General features: G+C 55.0%; 11 protein-coding genes across 11 annotated transcripts; 5 read left to right on the top strand and 6 right to left on the bottom strand.

The window, feature by feature from the left end:
- Positions 1-9: 9 nt before the first annotated feature.
- CDEST_09097 (Putative mycotoxin biosynthesis protein UstYa) lies at positions 10-2,086 on the bottom strand (the record flags this gene model as incomplete). The annotated part of the gene is made up of 3 exons (XM_062925256.1): positions 10-1,061; positions 1,186-1,659; positions 1,801-2,086. The coding sequence occupies 3 exons, from the start codon at positions 2,084-2,086 to the stop codon at positions 10-12; spliced, it is 1,812 nt and encodes a 603-aa protein (XP_062781307.1).
- Positions 2,087-2,785: 699 nt separating this feature from the next.
- Positions 2,786-3,709, bottom strand: CDEST_09098 (Putative chloroperoxidase; the record flags this gene model as incomplete). Its single annotated transcript, XM_062925257.1, has 3 exons — positions 2,786-2,976; positions 3,107-3,378; positions 3,486-3,709. 3 exons carry the CDS (start codon positions 3,707-3,709, stop codon positions 2,786-2,788), a joined length of 687 nt encoding a protein of 228 aa, XP_062781308.1.
- An 843-nt stretch (positions 3,710-4,552) lies between these two features.
- On the bottom strand, positions 4,553-6,489 carry CDEST_09099 (Putative major facilitator superfamily, MFS transporter superfamily; the record flags this gene model as incomplete). Its single annotated transcript, XM_062925258.1, has 3 exons — positions 4,553-5,626; positions 5,754-6,287; positions 6,364-6,489. The coding sequence occupies 3 exons, from the start codon at positions 6,487-6,489 to the stop codon at positions 4,553-4,555; spliced, it is 1,734 nt and encodes a 577-aa protein (XP_062781309.1).
- Positions 6,490-7,288: 799 nt separating this feature from the next.
- Positions 7,289-7,960, top strand: CDEST_09100 (uncharacterized protein; the record flags this gene model as incomplete). The annotated part of the gene is made up of 1 exon (XM_062925259.1): positions 7,289-7,960. The coding sequence occupies one exon, from the start codon at positions 7,289-7,291 to the stop codon at positions 7,958-7,960; it is 672 nt and encodes a 223-aa protein (XP_062781310.1).
- A 327-nt stretch (positions 7,961-8,287) lies between these two features.
- On the bottom strand, positions 8,288-9,558 carry CDEST_09101 (Putative mycotoxin biosynthesis protein UstYa; the record flags this gene model as incomplete). Its single annotated transcript, XM_062925260.1, has 4 exons — positions 8,288-8,620; positions 8,759-8,895; positions 8,988-9,113; positions 9,201-9,558. 4 exons carry the CDS (start codon positions 9,556-9,558, stop codon positions 8,288-8,290), a joined length of 954 nt encoding a protein of 317 aa, XP_062781311.1.
- Positions 9,559-10,843: 1,285 nt separating this feature from the next.
- CDEST_09102 (Putative Methyltransferase domain-containing protein) lies at positions 10,844-12,072 on the top strand (the record flags this gene model as incomplete). Its single annotated transcript, XM_062925261.1, has 5 exons — positions 10,844-11,002; positions 11,078-11,291; positions 11,418-11,560; positions 11,628-11,723; positions 11,815-12,072. 5 exons carry the CDS (start codon positions 10,844-10,846, stop codon positions 12,070-12,072), a joined length of 870 nt encoding a protein of 289 aa, XP_062781312.1.
- Positions 12,073-12,342: 270 nt separating this feature from the next.
- Positions 12,343-14,326, bottom strand: CDEST_09103 (Putative Condensation domain, phosphopantetheine binding ACP domain, ACP-like superfamily; the record flags this gene model as incomplete). Its single annotated transcript, XM_062925262.1, has 3 exons — positions 12,343-12,528; positions 12,685-14,216; positions 14,275-14,326. 3 exons carry the CDS (start codon positions 14,324-14,326, stop codon positions 12,343-12,345), a joined length of 1,770 nt encoding a protein of 589 aa, XP_062781313.1.
- Positions 14,327-15,134: 808 nt separating this feature from the next.
- On the bottom strand, positions 15,135-15,746 carry CDEST_09104 (Putative NTF2-like domain superfamily, SnoaL-like domain-containing protein; the record flags this gene model as incomplete). Its single annotated transcript, XM_062925263.1, has 1 exon — positions 15,135-15,746. The coding sequence occupies one exon, from the start codon at positions 15,744-15,746 to the stop codon at positions 15,135-15,137; it is 612 nt and encodes a 203-aa protein (XP_062781314.1).
- Positions 15,747-17,958: 2,212 nt separating this feature from the next.
- Positions 17,959-20,884, top strand: CDEST_09105 (uncharacterized protein; the record flags this gene model as incomplete). The annotated part of the gene is made up of 6 exons (XM_062925264.1): positions 17,959-18,907; positions 19,035-19,056; positions 19,136-19,457; positions 19,700-19,882; positions 19,939-20,546; positions 20,620-20,884. The coding sequence occupies 6 exons, from the start codon at positions 17,959-17,961 to the stop codon at positions 20,882-20,884; spliced, it is 2,349 nt and encodes a 782-aa protein (XP_062781315.1).
- Positions 20,885-21,562: 678 nt separating this feature from the next.
- On the top strand, positions 21,563-22,537 carry CDEST_09106 (Putative mycotoxin biosynthesis protein UstYa; the record flags this gene model as incomplete). The annotated part of the gene is made up of 3 exons (XM_062925265.1): positions 21,563-21,905; positions 22,091-22,212; positions 22,277-22,537. The coding sequence occupies 3 exons, from the start codon at positions 21,563-21,565 to the stop codon at positions 22,535-22,537; spliced, it is 726 nt and encodes a 241-aa protein (XP_062781316.1).
- Positions 22,538-22,984: 447 nt separating this feature from the next.
- Positions 22,985-24,245, top strand: CDEST_09107 (Putative mycotoxin biosynthesis protein UstYa; the record flags this gene model as incomplete). The annotated part of the gene is made up of 4 exons (XM_062925266.1): positions 22,985-23,231; positions 23,396-23,572; positions 23,660-23,760; positions 23,952-24,245. The coding sequence occupies 4 exons, from the start codon at positions 22,985-22,987 to the stop codon at positions 24,243-24,245; spliced, it is 819 nt and encodes a 272-aa protein (XP_062781317.1).
- Positions 24,246-24,922: the final 677 nt, after the last annotated feature.

Below are 24,922 nucleotides of genomic sequence, written 5' to 3' on the forward strand. Positions count from 1 at the left end.
CCACAAGCATCAGTCCAGCCCCTTCCAACCCCCCCCATTACGGCACCTGGTCAAGTCACACTCCCCAGGCAACCTAGACACATCCGTCACGTTGAGACCCGAGTCATAGTGGAAGGGCAAAGCATGTGCCGGGTCCTCGGCCCAGCGCACAAGGGCGCCAAAGTCGCGGCACCGCGGCACACTGCTGGCCCAGCTGGCGCGGTGGACCTCGCTCATGGGCACGCTGCCGAACGGCTCCTGGTATCCCTCGGCCGTGCTATCGGCGGAGCAGGCAATGGACCTGTACCACTTGTTGAAGCAGTGGATGACGTGGTGATCGTTCCACAGCGGCCGAAACCCGTTGACGAGCAGCCCATAATCGCGCAGCGTCTCCATCATGCAGTGCATCTGGTGCAAGCCTGATATGACGTAGGCCTCGGTGTTGTTGATGGTGAGCTTGGGGTAAAGGAAGCGCTGCCTGCCCGACTTGTCAACATAGACGCCGTAACGTCCGTTGGCCTTCACCCCTGTGCCGACATTGGCATACTCGAGCTCTGCCAGTCGCTGCTCCATCAGTAAGACATTGCTAAAGATGTCGTAGGGGATCGGCTCGGGCACGTAGTAGCCGTAGTTCAGGGGCTCTTGGGCCGCGGTGACATGGTCCGGGACTAGCGGCTCGATGGTTGACCGGGTCGGGGCCGTCGCGGGCATCATCACCGGTCCGGCAATACAGGCCCGCCGCTGCGCTGCCAGGGCGCAAGTGCTGATGGCAAGGCAAACAATGATGGCCCACTGGATCCAGAACACGGAATCGGCAAAGACTATCCTCGAGATCTTCTGGCGGCTCGTCCGTTTGGAACTGCTTCTCTCCCAAGAGTCCCCACGGCTGATGCATTGTTGGTGTTGACAGTGGTGATCGCTGAGGAGGTTATCCTTCTCGCTCGAAGCGGCGTCACTCTTGTCTGAGTATTCCTCAGACACTACGCCGCGGGTGGAATTGCCGCGGCCATCATCAGTCATTGCTAATGTTCGCCCTCCAGCAGGCTGAGGGCTTGCTTGAGCGATTCGGTCGTGGACCATATCTACGGAAGGCCAACACCTCTATGTTAGCCCAGCCCATGAATAGACAGGCCCTAAAGGATTGGCCCGGCCCAATAAGCAGGAGAAAGAAAGCGTAGCCAGCATGTACAGCAGACGGGTACAAACATACGTTCTCGTCGGCAAACAGGGCGTAGTGGTGTCCCGGCGTGTCGATGACAGCGGTGACAAGCCCTGGCTGCGTCTCGCCCCAACCAAGATCGGTTTGATGGCGCTGCGCGTCCAGCCTGCACAAAGCAGCTTTCCCGTCTTCTTCGATGGACCCGGGCCGGACCGGGATCGAATCCGCCGCCTTGATGAGCACTGCATGTGGGACCCGGCGGCGGGCCCACGAAGGCGGCGGCCAAGACGAGCAGAGCATGTGGGCGCGCACCAGCGAGACCAGGATCTCGTCACGGGTGTCGGGCGTCACGCTTGCGGGCATCGAAGGTGCAAGGTTAGAGTTTGCGCCGGAGCCGAGAGAACGGGACGGCGAAAGGTAGATGGTATTGATCAGGACCAGGCCTGAGCACACGAGGCCTCGGCCCTCTGCGGCGAGCATGTGAGCCATCTGGATGGCGATGATGCCCCCAAATGACCACCCTGGTCACCTGTTAGGTTATGTCCACTTTGCCGAGTGCTTACGGACTCAGTAGTTTAGCTGCACGGGGGAGAAGAAGGAGAACGGGGGCGGGCGTATGAGTCTATGGGAAGCAGTGCAGTGCAGTGCAGTGCATGGCTCACCTCCCAGGAGAATGTTTCCCCGTAGCGTGACTTTCTTGACGAGTTTGATATAGTGCCGGGCCAATTCGTTGACGCTCAGCCAGGCACCGCCTTCATGCCCGAAACGAGGATCACTGATGCCGTACACTCTGCGAGCACCCCCCAGAGAGCCCAGCTTGAGGTAGCTGACAATGTTGCCGCTGGCGTCGTGGATAAGGAAGAGAGGAGCCGCGGACGGCCTGGCGCTGCCGTAGCCTCGACCTGCCGCCACGTCCTGAATCAAGAAGGGGTTTTTGATCGCTGTCATTCCCACAAGGATGAGAAAGAGGCTACTAGAGTCGGTGATGTGTATGGATCCCGAGGTATTAGTTGGCCGGCTGGTCTCCGTGTAGTCCGTAAGCTGCGAATCAACCAACTGCCAGTCATGTTCAGATATCACAAGCATGGCAGTACCGCGTTTTCAAGTCCGCCCCAGAATACTCTCTACCTCTTCCCCGAAACACGACGGCCGAGGCCATGGCCCGGCTGGTTATCCCAAAAATACGTCCTTGCTTGGAGCGTGTTTCGGGAAAACGGGACCGGATAAGTAAACTTTACTCGGTACTTTCGACACCTTCACGACGTTGCCCCTCACCTTGGCCGGCATTGAATGGCTTGCAAGAATTCCTAGATTCCCGGCTGGCGGGATGTCAAAGCATGCAGAAAAGGATACATACCTTCTTACGCAGGGTTTGTCCCTCCTGTCGAGAAGCAGTTGACGAAATATGATATGGGTATTGTTTTAAGGCAAAACCGAACCATAGTTGTCATACAGGATTTTCTCTGATGCGGTGATCGGTAAGTACCAAGTAGCCTCCTTCTCGATCAGCTTTGTCCTGGCATTGAATAAAAGATAGCTGGAGTTCGCAACACTGAACGCCTGCTTGGGCCCAAAGAGACAAGCCCCTTTGAAGGGAAAAAGCCCTCCGACACATCTCGGCTTTTCGAAAAAGAGAACCTTTCTCTCTCAGTGTATACCACCAAGCACACGCTGCCCATCGGTGTCCATCCTATGCCTAGGGTCGCCTCGGCGGCGCTCCTCGTCAATGATGTCCTTCGTCGCGTCGTAGACCTTGTCCATGACCGCCTGTAGTGCCTCGAGCGTGATAGGGTCGCGCGGCCTCGTCCAGCCGAAAGGGACTGGCAGATACTCCTTTTCTACATATAGAATTCAGTGTCAGCATAGCTCAGCGAGACTAAGAGTAAAGAACGAAACCGAACGTAATGAAATATGTGATACGCAAACAGTGTAAAAGGGAGGCAGAAAAACAGAAAAAGGGAAACATACCAAGAAAGTAGGTCAGCCAAGTGCGGTTGACCGTGCCGGCGACCCGGTCTCCCAGGGTCAGATAGAACCCCGCCACCTCACCCAGTCCACGGAAGTTGTCTTCCAACCTCATCTCGAAGTCGACGTTGGTGCCGGCTGAGGTGCGGATCCGACCGAGTCGCGCGGCGGCGCCCTGTCGTACGGAGACGATGGGGTCGGGCCAGTACTGGAGTGTTTCCTCAAACACTTCGGGGTCGAATACACTCGGATCCCCAGAGCTGTTGTCCGGTCGACTAACGGTCATCAGTCAGTCTGTCAGTCATCCTCTAACCAAGTCTCTCCCAAGACGTGCATGGATATGTATGAATAACCTGCTCAGGGGCGGGAGGACAAAGCTCACGTAAGGCTGGCATCGTGCTCTATGATGCCGTGGCGGTTCAGGTGGTCGAGGTCAAACGTGTCGGCGTTTGAGTCAGGGTTCGTTTTGATGGCATGGTCGAAGAGCAGTTTGGACACGTAGGGATCGACGTTGATGCCGTCTCTCAAGGCACGCGTTGTGATATCCAGCGATATGCCCCTGCCATTGGCGGGTAGAAAGTCGTGGTTTGCCAACGCATTCAGCATGGGACAGGGACAGCGGACTGTTATCCAGCAGACTCTTATTAGCCAGCCCTTCTCTTCGCTGATAGAACAGAATCCAGCCTCCTACCGTCCCCGGGGCCGGGGGGATGCCACCGGTCAAAGGACCCTTTTTGGCTGGCAACGGCCAGGGGGCACAAGACCCAGAACAGACGCAAAAACAGCGGCAAGACCATGATGTTGTTGATCAAGTTGATGGGAAAAATAAACGGGGGGCGACAGCCGTGTGCCACACAAATTTGCAGTGAATATTTCATTTTACCTCTAGAAAGCTCCCAATGCATGTCTTATGGCACGACCGAGGCAAGACTTGCAAGCGAGGCCCCGGAGCTGTTTTTCAACGAGAGAGATAAGCTCCAGCAGCCATGCCCCGGTCATATAAAACTCATCCCATATGAAGCAGGGTAGTGGGTTACACAGCAACTCCGGGCCGGAAAGCTTCAGGAACTGAAAGAAGGCTGCCCAGGCCAGCTAAATGTTACTTTATAAGATCAGATTGGGCAAGAGTAGCATGAGTGATTTGAACGTGTGCCGTGCAAACGCAACAAGTGTGATTTCCATGTATGATAATGAGAGAGTGGACTATGAACTAGGTCTTGAGGGGTGAGTTCATAGCCGGTCGGATGCCATGGCCGCTATTTTGTATGTAAAGAGTATGGTTCACCTTCATAGTTTCACAGGGCAAGCCCGCAAGCTGGCAATTCAGTCTCCAGTTTATCTACACACCAGTACTCCAGTTGCGAAAATCCAGCAGTGATAGCATGGGAAACCGGGGAAGGGGGGCCTCTGATGAAACTTCGTGTCGAGAGATCCTTTCTTCCTATTCCGTCATCCCATTGCTCGAACAGCGGGTTTCGATCCCGCGCCATGCTCGCCGGCCCCCTCCCGCGCCGGCGGGGCGGTGGTAATCTGCTCGGTCCCATCCTGGACGAACCAGCTTATGATACAAATACAGATGGCCGTGCCGGCCATCAGCCACCACGCGAGACCCCCGTTATGGCTGGCCTGGCTGGCTGCGTAGACGCTCCCAACCGCGAACGGGCCTATCGTCCGCGCCACAGCAGACAGGGTGACGGCCAAACCGTGGGTCGCGGCCAGAGCGGCCGGGCTTGGGGCAGAGCTGCGTGCGTGACAAGTCGTATCAGCATTGTGTCTCGAGCGGCAGACATGTAGAAAGGGGAGGACGGTGTGGGGACTCAACTTGTTGGTCATCAAGGTCGCCGAAGGCACCACCATGGCCGCGGTCAGGACCATGAGCAGCTGGACGACGGCGATGACGAGCCACATTAGAACAGGAAACTTGGCCGTGACGGCGATGAGCGGAGCGAGGGCAAAGGCCAGGGCCGGGCACCATAGGAAGCACCGCAAGGTGCCGAGCGGCTTGAATTTGTAGCTGACGCGTGGGTAGACCAAGATCTGCAGCGGGAGCGCGGTGACGGCCAGGATCGTCAGCGTCAGGGCGATCTGGTACGGCTGGAGGCCGGCGCCGCCGGAGAACCGCAGCGGGGACGAGCCCCTCTCGTCTCGCAGCCCCGGGGCCGCGGGCGCGGGCGGGTCGCTGAGAAACAAGGGCCAGAGGGTGTTGTAGCCGGCGGTGAGGCCGTCGAGCATCGCCTGGCAGCTGGTCGCGAGCAGAACATTGGCCGTAAGGGCTTTCCTCAGCGGCATCTTGCTGCTCGTGGGAGCCGGGATAGGCTCGCTTCTGCCGCGTTGAGCCTCGTCATCATCGGCCTCTGGCGACAACAGCGGGTCCAGATCCTGGGAATCCTCAGAGTCTTGCGTGTTGGCGGGCTCGTAGCCGAGCTTGGTCGCCCCGCGAGACCTGTGGCGCTGCCAAAGCCTCACGACCGCCTTCTTGATGCGTATCCCGATATCGGGTTGGCCTCGAAGGGCAGGCAACGTCTATGTGACCCGGACACATTCAGGTTAGCTGGTCACACAACCAGGACGGATGTAGAGACATGCAGGAGAGTAAGTAGTAGTGGTAGTAGTAGTGGTAATAGTAGGGCAGAGCAGAAAGGAATAATACCTCTTCCAACAGAAAGAAGACGGCCAAGAAAGCCGTGTAGATTATCCCGCCTGCCATCAACATGGGCGGTGCATACGTCCAACGGCCCAAGAAGTCGTTCTCCCCCGCGTGGCTCTGGGCATATGCGACCAAGAGCCCGGTAAAGGGCGGGCCGGCAAGGACGCCAATGTTGAAGGCCAGAGGCAGCAGCAGGAATGCCTTGACGCGATGTTTCTTGCCAGGCACGATCTCGGGGATCATGGTGCGCGCCACGAGCGTCCCGCCGCTGAAAGTCCCCTCGATGATGCGGAGCACAATGGCCTGCGTGAAGCTGCATATGAAGCCGAAGCAGAGGGTGCTCGTGCCGAGGACGGCCATGCTCGCCAGCAGGACGCCCTTGCGGCCGAATCGTGGGGAGTCGGCGAGACGGCTCGTGGGCAGGCTGACGAGGGCCACCATAGCCGTCAGGGCCGTCTGCATCCATGTGGCCTGACGGACAATCTCGGCCGATGAGAGAGAGGGATCCAACGACTGAAGCTGATAGTATATGTACGTCTACCAGAGCGAGGTGTAAGCGAGTTTGTCGGTCTTTCTTGGCTGTCCGAGGAAAGGGGGGAAGGGAGACACAAACGCTGAAGCTTGTCCGCGTAATCGGTTCGGACAGCCGAGAGAGACACAGCACGAGCAGCTGGTCTTTGTGTGGCATCGTCCTCCATGACGAGCCTTCGTCGACGGAGACGGCGGTAGCCTGGGGCATGATTTGTTCTTTCTTTGGATCACGAGGGTTGCAGTAGTATCAGAGATGAGGGTTTTGATTTTGGTTCTGTTCAGCAGATGGTGCTCAAAGTCTATGCAAGTTGAATAAAGTCAGTAGAAGACGAAGACTCGAGGGAAAATCTTCCTCATCAGCTTCACGGAGGAGGAATTACACAGCACTTGTCCTACCCATGAGCAGCAACTCATGCACACTGTCCGGAGACTTGTTCATTTACAATAGTTTCTCCGGAAACTCTATGATAACAGGGAATCCTTTAGAATCCCCATAGATAAACTCAGACGGATCAAGGGTCTTGCGCCATACCCCGTACTGCGTTGCAAAGAGGCGACCATCCCATCCCACCCCCTCCCCGGCTGTTAAGCGGCACCCACGAACCCGAAGGACCTCTTCCTCCCAACGAATCATATTACTCCCTCGACCAACCACCTTTTTGAGTATCTGCACAAGAGAATTATACGGAGTACATCCCAACCTAGCCGTCGTTCGGTAAGAAGGAGATGGGAGGGCGGTCGGCCAGGTGCTTCAGGGGAAGACGAAGGACAACAGTCCCAAAGTAATCATTCTTATCAACCTGCTTCTTACGCCCATGATTATATCATCCGTTGCGTGACCTTGACTTACAACTATTATCCTACTACAATACCTGCTGCACGCACGCTTGGGTTGAAGCATCCTTCTGGTGTAGACCTACTCCTGTAAGCTTGACAATAAGCCCCATACGGTGACATAGACTGACAGCGTCGTCACACTTGTTCGCTCAAGCCTCACTATATAGATGATGGACGAGTTCCAAGAATCAGATCTTCATCTATTCGAGCCCTTCGTAGGCCACCGGGAGCGTGATCGTCGACGGCTATGCGGCCTTCTCAGCTGCGAGACTCTGGCCGCCCTCGGCTCGGTCGCTGTGCTCGCCGCCATCTTCTACCTGCTCCGATCTTGGACCCTGACGGATGGACCACTGTTCGAGAGGAAACGTGAACCTCTCGCCGTGGGACCGGAGTGCGGCCCGTCATGGACGCAGGCTGAGGCCGTTGGATGCATCTACGACCTGCTGATGAGTGCCTGGGTGCCCCCGCGGTGCCACGACGCGGAGGTTTACCGCCAATACGTGGCCGAGGTCAACAGTACTTTCTATCTGGATCGGCAGCAGGAGAGCGTTGTCGCGTGGGACGACGTCCTGAACGGTCGTCATCCAGACTCAGGGATCTGGACTGATGGCGGGTTCCACCACCTGCACTGCACTTACATCTGGGACCTCCAGCGCCGCGCCTATGCGCATGCCACGGCCACCGGGGAGCCGATGGTTCTTGATTCGCACTGCCGGAACGATACGCACACGTCCCACTGCGTCTGGTGGAATGGACGGCCGAGGGCGTGGGAGATTGATAGTCCCAACGTCACCCGCGTCTATCCCCCGAGAGAACCGATCCGATGTCTGGTTGGGCCCTAGGACGTGATTATCCGGGAGAGAACCTGATAAGGGGAGAACAGAAAGAGAACTTGGGCTGTTTCTAGGGCCATTTTGGTTTAATTGTACTGCGGTTCTGATACTGCGATGAAATTGCTTTCCCTTCACTAGAGACTAATACACCACTACCTGCATGAGATCTCAAGACAGTCAAGACCATTTTCATGCATAAGTTTCATTCTCTTTGGCAACGGGCATACTCTTAAGAACATTCTAACCCATAGTTATCCTCCAGTTCATGACCCAGGCAGGTAGGCAAGGCAGGCCTCCCAACTAATACGGTTGCCATGTACTGTCACCTCGCTCAACTCACCAGACTGTCTTGTCAACCGACTTCCCCGCAATGGAACCGTTGCGGTAGATGGGCATGAAGTGGTCTGTATCATTCGAGTCCAGCTCGTAGTGGAAGTTGTGGTCGCGCACCGGGTCGTTGACCCAGTCCACCAGGGCACCGAAGTCGCGGCACCAGTTCTGCTGGCCATCGGTGCGGTGGCCGCCCGGCACGACGTAGGCGAAGGGACGCGAGTCGGCGAGGCAGGTCGCCGCCTGCGTCAGCGTGTTGAGGCAGTGGGCGATGTGATCGCCGTCCCACTGCGAGGGACGGTTGTGCCTTGCCCAGCCGACGGACTCGAGGAGGACGTACTGTTGGGTTCGAAGAGAGACGAACAGTCAGTCTTTCATTCAGGCTTGTGGCGACTTGGCAGCGGCAACGACAACGACTGGGAACATCTTCACACGAGAATGACCAGATCAGCCAACGGTCCCCCCCCCCGTACGTACCACGCAGTGAATCTGATGGAAGGCTTGGATGCCGTACAGCTCCAGGCCAAACTGGCCGGCTTCGGGAGGCAATTCCTTACGCACGCCATCGTAGGCGAGGTAGGTTGCCTTTTGGCCATTGGAGTGAACAAACACGTCTGCCGCTTGTTAGAGAACGAAACCCATCTCTCCCAATCCAGGCCTAGGTCCAAGTCCAAGTCTATGGCCGAGAGGTATCACATGTGCATACCGTTGTGGACTGCTCTCAGGCGCGCTGCCGACTCTTGTATGTTCTCCCAACTGTCAAAGGTTTTGGGCGAAATGTAGAACTGGTCGTTCTCGTCCCACTTGGTCCAACGAAGCGGATAGCCGGTGTCTGGTTCGTCTCGTCAGCCAGCCACACTCACAAGACCACCACCACATAAGTCCCTTTTGTTGCGTGGCTCGGGTGCTGATAGCTCACCACGTGGGACGTAGCCAGAGGGATCAGTCCCGAGAGGAAAGCCGCCGCATCCCACATCGATGTCGTGCACCGTGAGTACGCGCGGCGGGCGGCCAAACGCCAGGTACACGTTGAGACATGCAGAGACGAGCAGCAGTAGAGCAGTCAGGTGATTGCATCGACCTCGACGACGACGCTGCCCGTCTGATGCATCGAGATAGTCCACTCCCAGGCCCCAACCGCGTCTCTGCTTCCACTTGGCGAACTCGGCATCGTCCAGCAGCAACGTGGTGGCGCTGGAGCTGGAGGCGTTGCCCTTCTCGTCAGAGCTGCGACGCCCATCCGCCTCTTCCTCGGAATAACGATTTGGGATTGACATTGCAAACTTTGGGCGAGCTGGTGTTTGTCGTTGCTGCTCTGAACACACACACACACCACTACTTAGTGCGCAATCGAGTATAATACCGCAAACTGGCCAAGATCTGAAACCTAGGAGCATGGGGAGTGAATCTCGACCCGGGAACTCTATTTAAAGATTGCCTATGTATGCGCGTACGGGTGTTAGTTTGTAATGGGCGGTTACGAAGCTTCTTTCCTTAATCTTCTTTCTCAGTATTCTCCCCCGAACTCCGCCCCTCATCTCCTTCTATTCGCCTAGGCGTCTGTTAATACTGGCCCAAGCTGTTGCGAGCGAATGATGGCTGCATCAACGGCCCGAGAAGTTTGGCGAGAAACTCTCCACATCGTACCCGGCTGGAGAAGCTGGTTGGAGTAAGTGGTTAAGCGTCTATAGACTCCGTAAATCAAGGTTTGCGCATGGCGAGAGTTACCCGAAACGTTGGCGAAGTGTACAGTTAGCCGGCGGACACTTCTGCGACTGTCTTACAGAGAGTTTGGCCCCGGGGCCGGGCGTGGAGCTTGTTTGCCTTGTAAGTCGAATGTGTGTGCAGCCTCGGTCCTCAGGTTGGGGGGGGGCTGACTGAGATGACGGACTGCCTGTTCCACAGAGTTTAAATAAAAGCGAGAGAATCAAACGCCCGGCCCCTGTAAACTCCATTGGACTAGTTTCTGGTTCTAGCTCGTCACGTCTCTTTCGTATGCCGGGATACTCAAATCTAGCCTTGCTTTTCACGAGCCCACATAACCTTGCCATACTCTCCGGAGTCCGTGATGTCCACATTCGCGGAGGGTATCTCGGCAAGTGACGTGTCAACCGGGCATCGATTCATGATGACTTGCCGTGCTTGCAGGGTAGTCGTGTTGCAAATTGAAGACCAAGCTGATGAGCCCTCCGACGGTGATACGCCGGGCTACGACTAGCCAGCTTTGAGTGAATAGTTTCATACAGTACGCTTTACAGAGAGCGTCAACACCAGTGACTACAGTAAACATCGATACTCATGGGCATGGGAAAGATGTTTTTTTTTTTGGAAGAATTATCCAACCGCAGCAAGGCACGCTTCTTAGTCACAGACGACAATGATTCATAAAAGTGTGCTGAACCAACAATGTTGGTAGCACAGCTAATATGAAGCATCATGGGCGATATTGGTTAAAAGCCACAACACCCGCTTCCTTGCCTTTTCTTCTGCCAAAGCACTCCCATATTGTCCTCACACCAACAACCTTTCGTTTCCCATTAGACAGAACCTTTTCGTGTCAATATGCCATCTCGATTGGACGTGACCAGGAATTACCTGGGACATAGTGTTGGAACCATACACGCTCACATCTCCAACCGAACCATGGCCAACTCGGTGCCCTATCTCAACCCTATCCTTGACTCGCTCCCTCCCAATTTCACCTTTCTGGACGTTGGATGCGTATGTACACCGAAAGACACGGACGCTCCCATTCTTCATGCTTACCATTTTGCCTCGCAACCTCCCCCTCCGTAGGGCCCCGCTAGCATCACCGTGGACATTGCCAGGCGCTACCCCTCGGCGACCATCCTGGCCATCGACGGCAGCCCGGCCGTAATCAGCCAGGCCAGAGACGTTGCCCAGAAAGCCAATGTGCACAACGTTCGCTTCGCCGTGGGGGATGCCCTAGACCTGGCCCCTACGGCCAGCGAGCCCGGCTTCGAACTCATCATGAGCGGTTGTGACGTTGGTAAAACCAGCCAGGAAATATTGAACGAGATTAGAATAAAACATAAACAAATAAGACGAAAGAAGAAGATGACCACTGCTACCACAAGAAAAACGAGCTGACGAGACAAAACCACCATGCGATTAGCCCACACGCACAACGTCGTGATGCACACATCGGACGCACCTCGCGCACTAGTCGAGCTACGGTCCGCAGTAAAGGTCGGCGGCTTCGTGTGCTGCAAGGAGGCTGACAGGGCGTGCCTCATGTTGTGGCCAGAGAACCAGGCGGTAGGCGTCTCCCATCGGGTCATGTCTTGAGAACCCTTGGGCTCACAACCCATCTCACCGGTACTAGATCCGCCGTACTTACGAGGTAATTAGCGGAATCATGGCGGCCAAGGGGTGCGATCCGTACGTTGGAAGGAAGCTCAAAACCTATGCAATGGCGGCGGTAAGGCCCCCCCCCTTCTCTCGCTCGATGGCAGAGAAGAAACCGATCGTGTGTTCACACAGTAATTGATTCTGTTATCTAACTCCTTCAGGGCTTTTCAAGCAATGACATCAGCGTAGGCCAGGCACCCTGGGTCGTGTCGTCACGCGAGGAGCGTGAGAATTGGGGTGGTCTGGTCGCTCGCACCAGCGCCGACGCGGAAGCCCGCACCCGCGTTGAGAACGATGCCCGTTGCATCGGACTTGAAATCAGTCTCGAGGAGCTTCAGAAGGGTTGGAGAGACTGGATAGAGGATGACACGGCCTGCGCCTCTATAAGTGACGTTCACGTGGTCTGCAGAAAGCATTAGGCTGTCGAGTGATGAACTGCCAGGTGCTCAGTGTCACATGTTGATGTTACGGACTAGACAGAATTTGAACCGGCAAGATGATGCAGATATTATTGCACGGAAATCCATGTTTACAGCAACATATTTCATGTATCAGACTGTACGTTGACTACTCTCCCTGGCACTAGTTACCGCAGTGTAGTTATGTTGTAGCGTACCATATCAACGTTCGTATCTAATACTTCCTACCACTCCGTGCAAGTTGCCGTCTCCATTTCTTTTAATGCTCATCTAGATGCGTATCATAACATCTGCCACGGTCTCGCAGGTCCCTGACGCAATCGCGTGAAAGATGCGGGCGTACGTGTCAGCCATTGCTTGCACGCTTTCCTCAGTAAACCATAGCTTCTTGAACCTAAAGTTTGCCGTTACATGTTCCTCATCGGCCTCGGGCACCACGATCAGCGAGATGAATAACTACGTCACAGAGACGCACACGCAAACAAGTTAGCAGGGCCTTATGACAAGGTATGATAAGTCATACTCTGGCGGGTATATGACTCGTGTCAAAGCAAGAAAAAAGAAAATGGGGCGCGAGTAGATGCGGAGAGGCAATGTTGGTGCACAACATACTTCTTGGATGAGGTTACTGATGACGCCACGATACGCCAGCTTGAGCCCCTCTGGGATGTCCAGCCGGCGGTCGTTGAAGCGCACATTCGTCACGGGGAGCACCCCATAACGGTCTTCGGCTGATTCGTCGTGGCCGAGGGCGCGGGCTACGTCTTTTGGGCGGTAAACCAGGTGTCTCCTGTGGGCCAGGTCGTCGGCGTGGAGGCGCCGTATCAGATCGGCCAGGCGCGTTGACGAGGCCACCCTGACCCTGGCGTAGAAGTAGGTGATCATCATGCCGAGGATACCGTCCACGTCCGGGATGTCGCGGTCGCGGTCCGAGACGAGGTAGGAGAAGCACACATCCTCCTGGCCGGTGTACTTTGACAGGGTCAAGGCATAGGCGAGACTGAGGATCCTGGAGGGTAGGACGCGGCACTCGCGGCAATACGAGGCGGCCGGCCCTGCGACGGTCAGTCGACATGAGGCCCTGCCGAGGCTCGTGACGCAGGTAAGCTCCTTTCCGTCGGGGTCCGAGTAGGCGGTTGGGGAGGAGGAAAATTGTTGGACAGGACGCCAGTCGACGACGCCGAGATGGTGGGGCCGGATCCAGCAGGGCTCGGCGCCGGTGAGATAGTGGGTCCAGTATCGGGTGCCGGCCTCCACGGCGGCCTGGCCACGTCGGGTCGTCAGCCCAAGGTCGTGAACGTACAGTTCGAAGCCGGGGGCCGGGCGGTCAAGTAGGACGCCGCGGTAGAAGCGGTCAAAGTCGACCTGGAACACGCCCGTGGCCACAAAGTCGGCCGCGATGTGCCAGAGGACGACGTTCATGTAGACACGGGCCGAGGGCGTGACGAACAGGCGGACCGACACGCAGGCGGCCGGCTTCGCCCGGTACAGCGTGTTGGCCGTGTGAACCGCGCTGTATTGCTGGATATCCTGCTCGCTATCCGAGTCGACGTGGACGACGGCGCAGTCGACGGGCCATTGCCGCATCACGAGCTGCATGACCGTCTCAGGCGGCAGCGGACCGGAACGGCAGGAGGCCACGCCCAGCTCGGCCAGGGGCACGAAGCGAGTGCGAAACATGGCGTGGCGGTCCACGATGGCCTGCCACGCCCTGGCCGCCCTGTATGGATCGACAGGCCCCTGGCCGCCTCGCAATAGGATTTCGTAGCAGGTGGTCATGATCCCGGGCCTCTCGGGCGCGGGCTTCGTCGAGAACAGGTAGTAGTAGTCCTCTTGCATCGGTGTGCATGGCACCGCGTAGGAAATGTTGTCCGGGTCCACATCAGGCGGCAACGTCAAACCGTCTAGACTCAGGGTGAAGGGCTCGACGGTACGGGCAGGGGTGTCGGCCTTTGCGCCGTCTGCGCCGGCGGCGCCCTTTCTCTTGGCCTCGATCGAGCTTGCGAGTCTGCTGATGGTAGATTCGGAAAGGATGTCAACGGTCGCAACAGGAAGACCAGCCTGGCGACACCGCCGAGCGGCCTTCATGGCACTGCACGAGTCGCCTCCCAGAGACAAGAACTCATCGTCCAAGCCGATGGCAGCTGGAAACAGTCAGGCTTAGTGTGTGAAGGCGGCATAAAGGAGGTGTGTGTGCCTTACCCGAAGGGGTGGCCAACTCCAGACTCCAGATGTCTTTCAGTAGGGTTTCCATCTTCTTTTGGGAGACGGAGAAGTCCTTTGTCCGAGATACGACGGGTCAAAATAGGCATGCGTCTCCAATATTACTTTTATAAAGTGTCTTCGGAAACCCTGCCGATGGACCAGAACGGGCAACCTGCTCGGTGCCGAGGGGCGGGGAACGGAACTTCAACTTTGTCTGCTCTCTGTGTTTGGCCCGAGGATCAGTAACGTCGCTCACCAGAAGCAACATACAACACTCAGAACTTTCCATTCACTAAGCACGGCACGCACTGTTGCGGGAGGATTTTTCGGAGGCTAAGAAGAAGTGGTGCTCGTTTCGAGAAGCATATAAAACTGCCGAACGGAAAGTTATCCCTCTAAGCCGATCTGGTTCTCGCGTGTACATGCTATCTACCCATAATTCATTGTTGAAAATAGCATCTTGGGCCCAATGAAAACTCGATAAGATGTCGCTATTTCTGACGAAAGATATTTAGGCAGAACAACAAGGACTTGGCATCACAAATGAGGCTACGAATCAGACAGCGCAACCGCTATTGACTTTACATTCATCGGGAAATATCCCGAGGCTGTCTATTTTACTCACTTACTCCAATCGTAACTGTTTTGTGCTCAGAGACTAATTTTGCCCTCGCAACCTTTAGAGGCTGCTTTCATTTGGGTGTGTTCTATTTCTTTTTACTTTTAATTTCTGGGGGGTTTTTTTTTTTTTTTGAGATGTGAGCCATTGTCAAAAACGATAGCCCCTTCGACATCGTGACCGAAGATACAGTCCTATCCTTCCAAGCACCCGGGAATGAGCATAGCGCTTGACCACACTAGGGTTGAAGGCCGACTCGATCGGTCGGCATGTTGTACGTGCCGCCGAGGTTGACGAGGTACGCAAGGCTGTTAAACTCGGTGTCGATGGTCTTGATGGCCCAGCCTCTCACAGGACCGTCCCTCTCGACGGTCAGGATCTGGATGCCCCTGACAGGAAGCCTCGCCTCGCCAAAGACGGCCGTCCACTTGAGCACAACCGTGCCGCATGTGACAACGTCGACGGTCCGCAGCGTGACGGGCGTCGGGCGCCCGCTCTGCCGCTTCAACGCTGCCTTGAGCTCGTCTCGGTCACGGTACGTCGGCGCGCCCAGCGGCTTGCCCGCTAGCGCATTCATACCGTCGCAGTGGGCCACCACGTCGGGAGCCACGAGGCGGTCGGCCGCGGCGGCCGAGTAATTACGGATCAGGGTCTGAAAGTCGGACGCCAGTCGCCACCCGTCCTCCAGGCTCAGGCAGTGGGGGGATGAGGATGAGAGCGACGGCGGTTGTTGTAGATGTTGATGTTGTTGTTGTTGTTGCTGCTGCAAGACATCTTTCCACATTGAACAGACGAATAGCCCCGCGGCCGTTGAAAGCAGTAGCATGACGAAGAGAAGCCGATATTCCATAATGTCCATGTGAGCCGCTGCTGTCGTAAACTAAACGTTACCAATAGGGGGGCGGCTGTCCTCGACACGGCATAGCAATCCTTCCCTCCTGCACGAGATAACGTGGAAGTTTGAGTTACGAAAATAACGGCTGGAAGCAAAGCCTCCAAAGTAAACTCTGCTCGGACAGACGGGCATCTTCGGTGATCCGCACTATGTTCATGGTGATCTCATGAGCGTTGTTTTCCACCCGGCAAGAAAAGTTCATGCCGACGTTCTAGTTCCATCCTTGACCTGTATACAAAGCCTTGCTTGCCCCATGTACAACTCTAATCGATCTGATGCTTTGGTTGGTGGCGGCACTTCAGAGTTAGAATTTTCTTATAACTTAAACGATCAGGACGTTAAGACAGAGAAGGAAAAGTCCGTTGACACATCATGCCATATTTGGTAGTCGATTGATAGCGCAAAGCTTGTTTGCTAAGGTTGTTTTGGGCGATGTATCACATAGCGACGGCGTTAACTGAATTTGCCGCCTTGCCCCGGTCTTCCCACTCACTCTTTAACAAATACTTCAAACATTTTCCACTGGTTGGATTAAGCATACCTGACAACGGATCTTTTTCCTATTCCTGCCTTGCTTAGAAGCTTCTTTAGCCTTGTTTTTTGAGAGCAGGGGTTGGATGGGTGTACTTTGTGCTGTATCTTTCCAAGGACTGTTGAATAGCCTGTTCAACTTGTTGGAGTTTACCACATGGTTTGTTGGAATCGGCAAACAAATTCGGATCCCGCGGGCATAGGCCACCATGCTCGCAATTGTCCCACCTCAGGTAATAACCCCCGGCCCGTAGACACCCTGGCCCTTGAACCCTGGTGGGCGTTTAGAACCAAACCACCAACAACACCAACTCGATCATCACCACTTTGCGTCGATTGACCCCGAAAATCCAACCTATGGTGGATCAAACTGCTAAAAAAGTCGACTTCTTGCATGATGATCAACTGTTTTATGCCCTCCACTCGAACGCCCTTCACTCCGTACTACCTCTGCACATTATACCAGTCGCTCTGAAACAAATGACTCGAGCCTCTACAGCACAGCTCAGAACTGTAAAGGCACTGGGTGTGCCCAAAGGCTAAACAAAGGGGGCTTAGAAACTACTACCTGTAGAAGTCCTCTTTCATAACGGAAATAACCCTGATGGTATTGGTAGCATCTGAGCCTCTCTGGACTACTTCCTGGCTCTGGAGCCATCTGCTAGTTATGGGGATGGATGTGTAACTGAGTTAGCTTCTTGCAGGGTTATTGAAAGTCTTATACGGTAGAATGTTTAGAAAGGTCGAAGTCGTGAACCCTGCCCCTGGCTAAACAAAGTTCCCTTCACTTTCGGCCTGTCACGGAAAAGTGGAAGTGAGAAAGAAGCATGAGGTGAATCTTGCTTCCAAACCTTCAACTTCCTACTGTCTGTACTGTACGGCGGTCACTGTGATTGTGAGCAAGTGGTTTACACCCCTGCTAGGTAGACTGTTAAGGTGCAGCCATACTACTTAGCCCAGAAGCAGGCTGTACATTTACAACGCAGGCTCTAGCTAATTGCTCCCTCATTTCTGCTTTGCCAATCTGTCTGGCAAGAAGGGGGTTAGCTGGCCTAAGCTTGCGGGATAACACCTAGCTTAGAGGTAAAATCGAACGCGTACTGCAGGGAGCTTTTACATTCGCCGGATACCCTCGTACAGTAGCTACCACCCACTTCGTCCTGCTTCGCCAGGTCCAGCACACTGCGGCATGTATATACAGACATAAATGATATCCTTTCTACTGCATCGCGGCCTGGTGTACTGTCGCTTGCCTCCCAAGGTATGTCAAGGAACAACAGCATCTCAACCTAGGCAAGCATCGGCCAGTCTTGGGGCATCGTTGATTAGAGGACCCCGACTGGCACGCTCTACTAGTTAATCCCTTTCTTTTGGAAAGAGAATTTCGAGCGGAGTGGCGATTTCCCCGAAAACACCATGATGCTAGAGCAAAAACGTCGTCGTGGCGCCTGTCAGCTGTGCCGCGACAAGAAGACACGATGTCTGTCCGTCCCTACCTCTTGATGTGTTTGAGTCAAAGGCTGAGAACAGGACCCATCGTTCCGCATTCCAGGCGACAAGGGACAACCGTGTCTGACCTGCCTGGTGAGCCATTCTTTTCTGCTGTTTTCGCCTGTTGAGACCAAGAGCCAACACGATGGACCCCGACTCCCAGCGGACGGGGCAGCAGTGTTTCTACCCGGATCACGCCCCACGCCGACGTCGAAGACCCGCGTCGCTGCTGACCAACTTTCCCATATACGCTCCCGGCGACGGCTACGTCGACATCAGATACGGGCCGCCGCTCGGAACTGGTCCCAACTACCGTGATATCCTCACGACACACCCCCAGCTTTTGTCCCTTCCTCGCCCCGTCACTGCAGGCATTCCCGACCTCAGGTCCGAGATACTACAACACGACGGCTGTAACTATGGCCTGGACCAAGGCTACTACCCTGACGAGCTGCCGGATGGTCCCGACTGCCAGTTCCCGTTGCCCTTCTCAGTCGATGAAGCCAACGCTGCTTATGCCCTGGACTCTTGCAGCCTCCATGTTGATGCCACCATCGAGGAGAAACAGGCCAGTCCATGGAGCACCTCTAAGCCGATCGAGAGGGCCGCCTCCTCCGCCCTCAGCTCTTCCGGTTCGTCGGATGACGACATGGAATGGGCCGTCGACTTGGGCTGGACAACCTCCCAAGTCGGGAGCCCGTCTCAGTTCCTCGAATCGTCCGACATGGCCGCCATCGACGGCTTGGCAACGCCAACTAGTTGCAGGGCGGCCCCCAAGGTGGCTTCTCCAACGGAAAAGCAACAGCCGGTTGACGACGAACTCCTCGCAGGCGTCAGAGCACCGCCGACGCCGCCTCTTCTGGGCCGGAATGGAATAAACGCATCTTCGCAATCATTCTATGGACTGCGCGACGCTGTCTGCCGCTCGCTCGGCAAGAATCAGCATGAAATTGCTCATGCTCTGGCCGCCCCTGAAAATAAGACGCCAAACACCAGTAGGACCGCGGACCTAGTGCCGGTTGGCGAGTCATATTCTTACGATGGCTCTTGGTGGACGCTGGAGAGTGGTACGGCTCTGCAAGCGTACATTGCAGGTATGTTGTGATGTGCCCATAAGACAAGAAAGGGGGGGAAAAAGAAAGAGGAATGTCCCTAAGGACCATGGTCTTTTTTCATCACATTTGATGCTGAGTTGAGACGCTTACACACGACATATCACAGCCTTTACCGACTGTTTCTACAGGTACGTCTGGGTTCTTCCGTAGTTCGTGACGTGGCAGCGTGACTTGCGTGACACGCATGCTGACGGTAAGCGTTCCCAGTTTCATCCCCAAGACCACCATCGAGGCCCGGATCAAGGAGGCCCGTCTGCCGGACGCGAGCCACCTCGTCCGCGGCTTCGCAAGCGCCGTCCTCGCGCTCGGCGCATATTACCACCATCTCTACCGGCGGCGGCATCACGGAGACGCGGTCGTCGCCGGTTGCGGTGTCCAGAAGCAGAAGCAGAAGCAGAAGCAACATTCTTGCTCACGCAACGGCGACGGCGGAGACTTAGACGGCGTCCAGGCGTCGTGGCGACTACGTGCCGCCCTTGCTTTCCGCGGGTGTGTGAGAAGTTTGCCGAGTCAGCTGTTGAAACTCCAGGTTGGTTTCCACCCATTCATGTCCTGTAACAGAGAGAGTGTGTGGGAAACGAAAGGCAGGGATTGTATGGAAAATGTGACGAGGTAGTGATTCTATGAGACCGTGAACTGACGACTTGTTCTATATTACACAATCCTAGTTGTCCTTGCTCATGGTAAGTTCACTCCACCGAACCCCTTTTTTGCTTCCTTTTCCTGTACGATGCTCTTCCCCCCTTGCTGACAAGTCCTTATGACCTTCAGGCCTCCATTGCCAGTGAGTGCGATTTACCATCTCTTGTCACCGAGAATGTGGCAATTGCTGTCATGCATGTTCGCGAACTGGAATTGGTACAGATGAATGCCAATGATGAGGAGTCTGCACTCAGCTCGGCATACTCGTACGTGCTAGACGTGTCTCACGCTCTTGATCGAGGAGCGCCTCCGGTAAGCCAGCTAGCTAACTCTTGACTCGCCGCCCTCCAAGGTCCGTTGATAAGAAGGAAGACCATGTTCTTTCGTGTGCTTCACATCAAGAAACTTTCAGAGGAGGGAGACCTCCCCAAAAAGCCAACTGTTGGTCCATGATGCTGACGTCCTCTGAGATGCTCGACTGCGACCGGATGTACGGCTCGAGCCCCTCAAACCACGGGTCAGAAGAGGACCTGCTGGGTATACGCTCCCTGGCGACTGTAATGCACGGCTGCTTAAGAAGGCAGTTCAGTCCTCGGGCGTCTTACACCCACTCTTCCGAGATGGTGATCCCTGGTGGCGGCAGAAGGCAAAGCCATTGGGAGTCCCAAGACCAGCTTCGGCGCTGGGTCGAGCTCTTCCCCGGCCTGAACTTGCGGATAGCGCCAGGGAACAACGGCAGTCTGCCCACCAGCACGTCACGCCTGGCCTTCTGCATGTACCACCGCGCCGTTTTCCTGACGCATTGCCCGTGGATCGCGGCCGCTGCCGGGCTTGACTCTGAGCCCGTGCTCGAGCATGATCACGATGCCCTTGGACGCGGGTGCTGCATCCGGGCGTGCCTGGAATCGGCCCAGCAGCTCATCGACGCCATCCCTTGCTTCTTTTCCCCGTCATCATCCGGCACAAAGCTCGAGAGGTACGCCAAGAGAACCCAAACCCAAGAGCCTTTGTTAGAAGACGAGCTGACGCAAGTGTTTCGGGTTCAAAAGACAAACTCTGGAGGACCTGGTGCTAGCTAGCATTTTCCTCATCATCTATTGCAAGGTTGATAGGGACGTCCCCGTGGAGCATAGGCGGAAAGCGGTTGCACTGGCAGGGCTATGCCACGGATCCTTGGCACGTATCAGTCTTGACGAGAGCGATGTCGACTGCGACGGCGAAAGCGATGGACACGACGATAGTCTTGGTCACCACCCGATCCTTGATCGCATTGGTATGCTGGTGTCAATCGCCGGTCGTTGCAATCCCACATAGTTCGTAGGGAAAGAAACAAAGTTGGCTATACGTCGTATATCGCAAGACAACGTATCTGGTATGCCTTTGTGTCTGATACCCCTCCAATTCGAACATGTAAAATAAATTACGGGCTTCTTTACCCCCTCACCGCACCCCTGCTCGCGCGTATCAGATCAAACAATTAACGTTGTCTTGACCCAAACCACGATCCGCGGAAGCCGTCGTCTCAGCTTTAAACAATAGAATCAACGCGCAATTCGCTGGGATCAACCCTCTACTCACACATACACCTGCTATAGATTGTGGTAAGTTCTATCTTTCTGGTAATTGACCTGCAAAGTTGGACTATCAAAGCTGGCCCTTGTAGACATGTCAGTACGCTTACGGACACGGACCTGAGGAGCTATATGAACCTGTACTGCTGCTGAACGGAACGTTGTTGCATCTCAAAATCTACCTGACAGGGTGTGGTGTACACTTCAGAGCTGACTGACGATGAACACACCGTTAAAGTTTACATTCGAGACGTTGCAGGAACCTAAAGGAAGAGAAGAGGGGAAAAGAGAGAGAGAGAAGATCTAAGCCATATACTTGCTCGTGTCATTGTTATTAACTTCTCCCCCCCTTCAACCCTTGCGTTCTCTTCGGAGCGGGCTTGATTTGATAGACATACACCGTTAGCACTGATAGGCCGCAATGGCGTATGCTATGATGGAGAAATCTCCCCGGTCGTCATTGTCGTCACTGTCGTCGGAAAAGGCCACCGCGGAGCCCGAGATTGAGGATCTGCTGGAGCACAAGGCGGGGTCCGGCAGAATCAGATGGTCTCCCAGACTATCCATCACGCTCTCCTTTTCCGTATTGCTTAACGCAGCGCTCATCGCCGCTCTCGCGATCCTTCTACGGGGACGCCATGGGCCGAGCCGGCCTCCGTGGGTGCCGCCAGAGAGGGTCGACAAACACATCTTTCTATCCCAACCGATATTCGGCCAGGGGCCCAATGACACTACCGAGGACAGGTGGGCCATGTTGATGCCAAGTGAGTCGAGTCGTTCCTCATCCTTCGGAGGGACACAGTTGTTTCCCAATCCTGAGTATCTATCTCCCTTACTTCTTTCCCAAAAGCCGAGACATGCGTTTGCCGGCTGCCCTTCTTATATATCAAATCACGAAACGTATGAAAAGAAGCATACAATTCCTGCTCAATCTCTGACCCCCTCACAGAAGGCAACGGCTGGATCAACGTGACAGTAGACGATGGCGAGCTGCCTTACATGCCAGGGCTAGACCGTTCTTTGCCCGAGCAAAAGGCGCGCTTATCTGTCTTTCACCAACTGCATTGCCTGGTGAGTCGACCAAGACCGGGATTCCCGAGCGCGGAACCGTTGGCAACTAACCTCTGCGTCCCAGTACATGGCAAGAGATGCATTCATCCATGCGCGGGATGGACATGTGGAGAGAGTCAACGTCGCCCACTTATCGGAGTGCTGGGACTATCTCCGCCAGGGCATCATGTGTGCGGGTGACACGACACTCGAGTGGAAGCAGGCCAACGCGAGTGGGAGCGAGTTCTGGGGATATCAGCACAATTGTAAAGACTACGCGCTGCTATTTATGTTTGCGGAGCAGTATCGCGCCACGGAGGACCACTCGCTCCGGGGTGAGTATTGAGTGGACGGATTCCCGATTACTCTTATGACGTGCTGTTTCTCTGCATAAAGATGGTTACCTTAGCCTGAGAATGTCACAAAGCAACAGTTTTAGTCTTGTTTCTCCTTGAATAACTGTGCCCTACTTAGGTGGGAATGATGATCTCAGTGATCTTGATGGCCATCAGATATGGCTGCCTGTGATAGACGACAACACTTCCATCTGCCTGGGTTGTAGTTGGCAGACAGCAGAACAAGTGCAACGATGGCCACTCTGAAGATTGAGTTTGGCACAATCAGGCTTATACATGCTCCCAATGGGCCGCTGGGCCGCTGGGCCGCCGTGCCAATATTCACTCCGCACCTCGAAAACAGCATAAAGTTACACTCCATCAGGTCAGCCAGTCAGTTGCTCGACGTCCTGTTCAACCATCCCCCAAGAGAAAGACCAGTCATCAGGAAAGATACGATGTCGTCCGTGGATTCCATCCCCAAACTAAGCCACAGCACGGAAGCCGACGAAGAGACAACCCGGCTTCTAAACCAGGTCCATGAACAAGCAGCATGGCGACGTGAGAGACGCCGCCTGAGATGGGCCGCGTGGCTATGTTTCACGACCACTGTGCTATTCGCCGGGCTCTCGGCCTGGCTCACTGCGAGGCGGCCATATCTGGACTACTTTGGGTCGTTTGATACGGGATACGCGACGGACCTCAGTAAGTCTTCTCTTCTCGACATCTCGTCTGCTCTCGCTCCTCCCTGTCTCCTTTTTTGTATCTGTCCCTTGCTTCTGTCTTGCGTCATTGCATCTATTCCAGCCGATAAGATTTATGTTTTCATCTCTCAGATACCCATAGGCTTACTCGGTTCACAATCACAGAAGCAGCAGCCAAACATATCGAGCTACAAGTAACGACTTTCGAGGGTACCCCAGGCTTCATGGACGACGGGACCGAATACATACCTGGGCGAGAGGATGGAACGCAAAGACTCCAATACACGGGCACGCCAAGCAGAGAAATCGACATCAACTGGTACAATCTTCATTTGGGCGAGGGTGAGCACCTGAAATATGACACACAAGACTATCCCGCCAATCATTGACTTGCACGGCTGCTAACACAGATGTCTGGATGTGATGTAGGCCACTTTTTCATCGTCACCGAGGACGAAGCTCGAGAAGCATGGGGTCCGGAATATGTGAAGTACTGGGAACCAAGAGCAGGAGGCTACGTCGCCACGTACGTCTGCCACGTTCCCATTTTGTCATCAACATCTGCGTCAAAGATGCTGTTTTGACTGACGCTTGTGTTCCTCCGCAACCAGTATCGAGGTCATGCACCTCATCCATTGTCTGGCAAGTACCACCACCCTTTGGTCCCCAACCGTGGCCCTCCCTCATGTGCTTATGGCCCTCGCTGACACGATATAACTAGGACCATATTCGTAAAGCCTTTCATCCCGAGGCCTATCACGACCCGAATCCTGTCCATGGGGTCTTGCACAGGGACCACTGCATCGAGTCGCTGCTGCAGCTGCTCGTGTGCACCGCCGACCTGACACCGATCCCATCCATGTACCGTCTCGGGCTGGGAACCAACTACATCAACACGGACCGCCCGCACACCTGCCGCAACTTCCCCAAGATTGTAAACTTTGTGAAGAACAGGTTCAACGGGACTTCCCGTGTGGAACCGTACGCCGAGGCTGGCTGGAAGAAGCAACCCTAGGCTTGTAGTATGGGTTGTGATGGTTTTCTTTGAAACCTTGTAGGCGGTTCCGAACTTTTTAGTTCCCGAACTGAAGTTTCACACCGGCCCGACGCCGGCTACGAACGATGGCGGATGGAAGTTTACAGTATTGGCGGGCAACAATAAGACTGAAAGCTGTGTGGACCAGCCCAACCTCATTGACCAGACAATAGCCGACCTGATGATAAGGTCCTCCTTCGGATTACCATGTAATACCTGTGCCACATCATAATCCGCAAACTCTCGCAGTGATTCCCCTGCCCACGTCTGCCACGTAAGCATGGGATCCAGGGTTTGGGCCTTCAAGCGGGCGTGCTGCAAACTTTGGCTGGTTCGTCAGTGCAGGGGGAACTCTACTTGTACAAGACGGAGAAGAAGATTGTTGCCGCCTGCCCAGGGCACCTGGTTGGGCTTGGGGCCGGTCACGCGCGCCTAGTTTAGTTCTCGAGAGAGAAACATGTCAATTTTGGCTAAACCCAAAATCCGTGTTTCGATATCCCCTCAACTAAGTGAGGGACCTTCCCCCGCTCTCCCCCCCAAACACCACCCCACCCACATCCCACTTTCACTTTCACTCTCCGTAGTACACATGCTTAGACTTCAATTTCTGGATCAGGCCGCCATTTGTTAGACTTATAACATCTTTTAGGGAATCT

This window comes from Colletotrichum destructivum, chromosome 5 (assembly GCF_034447905.1).
Source record: "Colletotrichum destructivum chromosome 5, complete sequence".
Classification (NCBI taxonomy): Eukaryota; Fungi; Ascomycota; class Sordariomycetes; order Glomerellales; family Glomerellaceae; genus Colletotrichum; species Colletotrichum destructivum.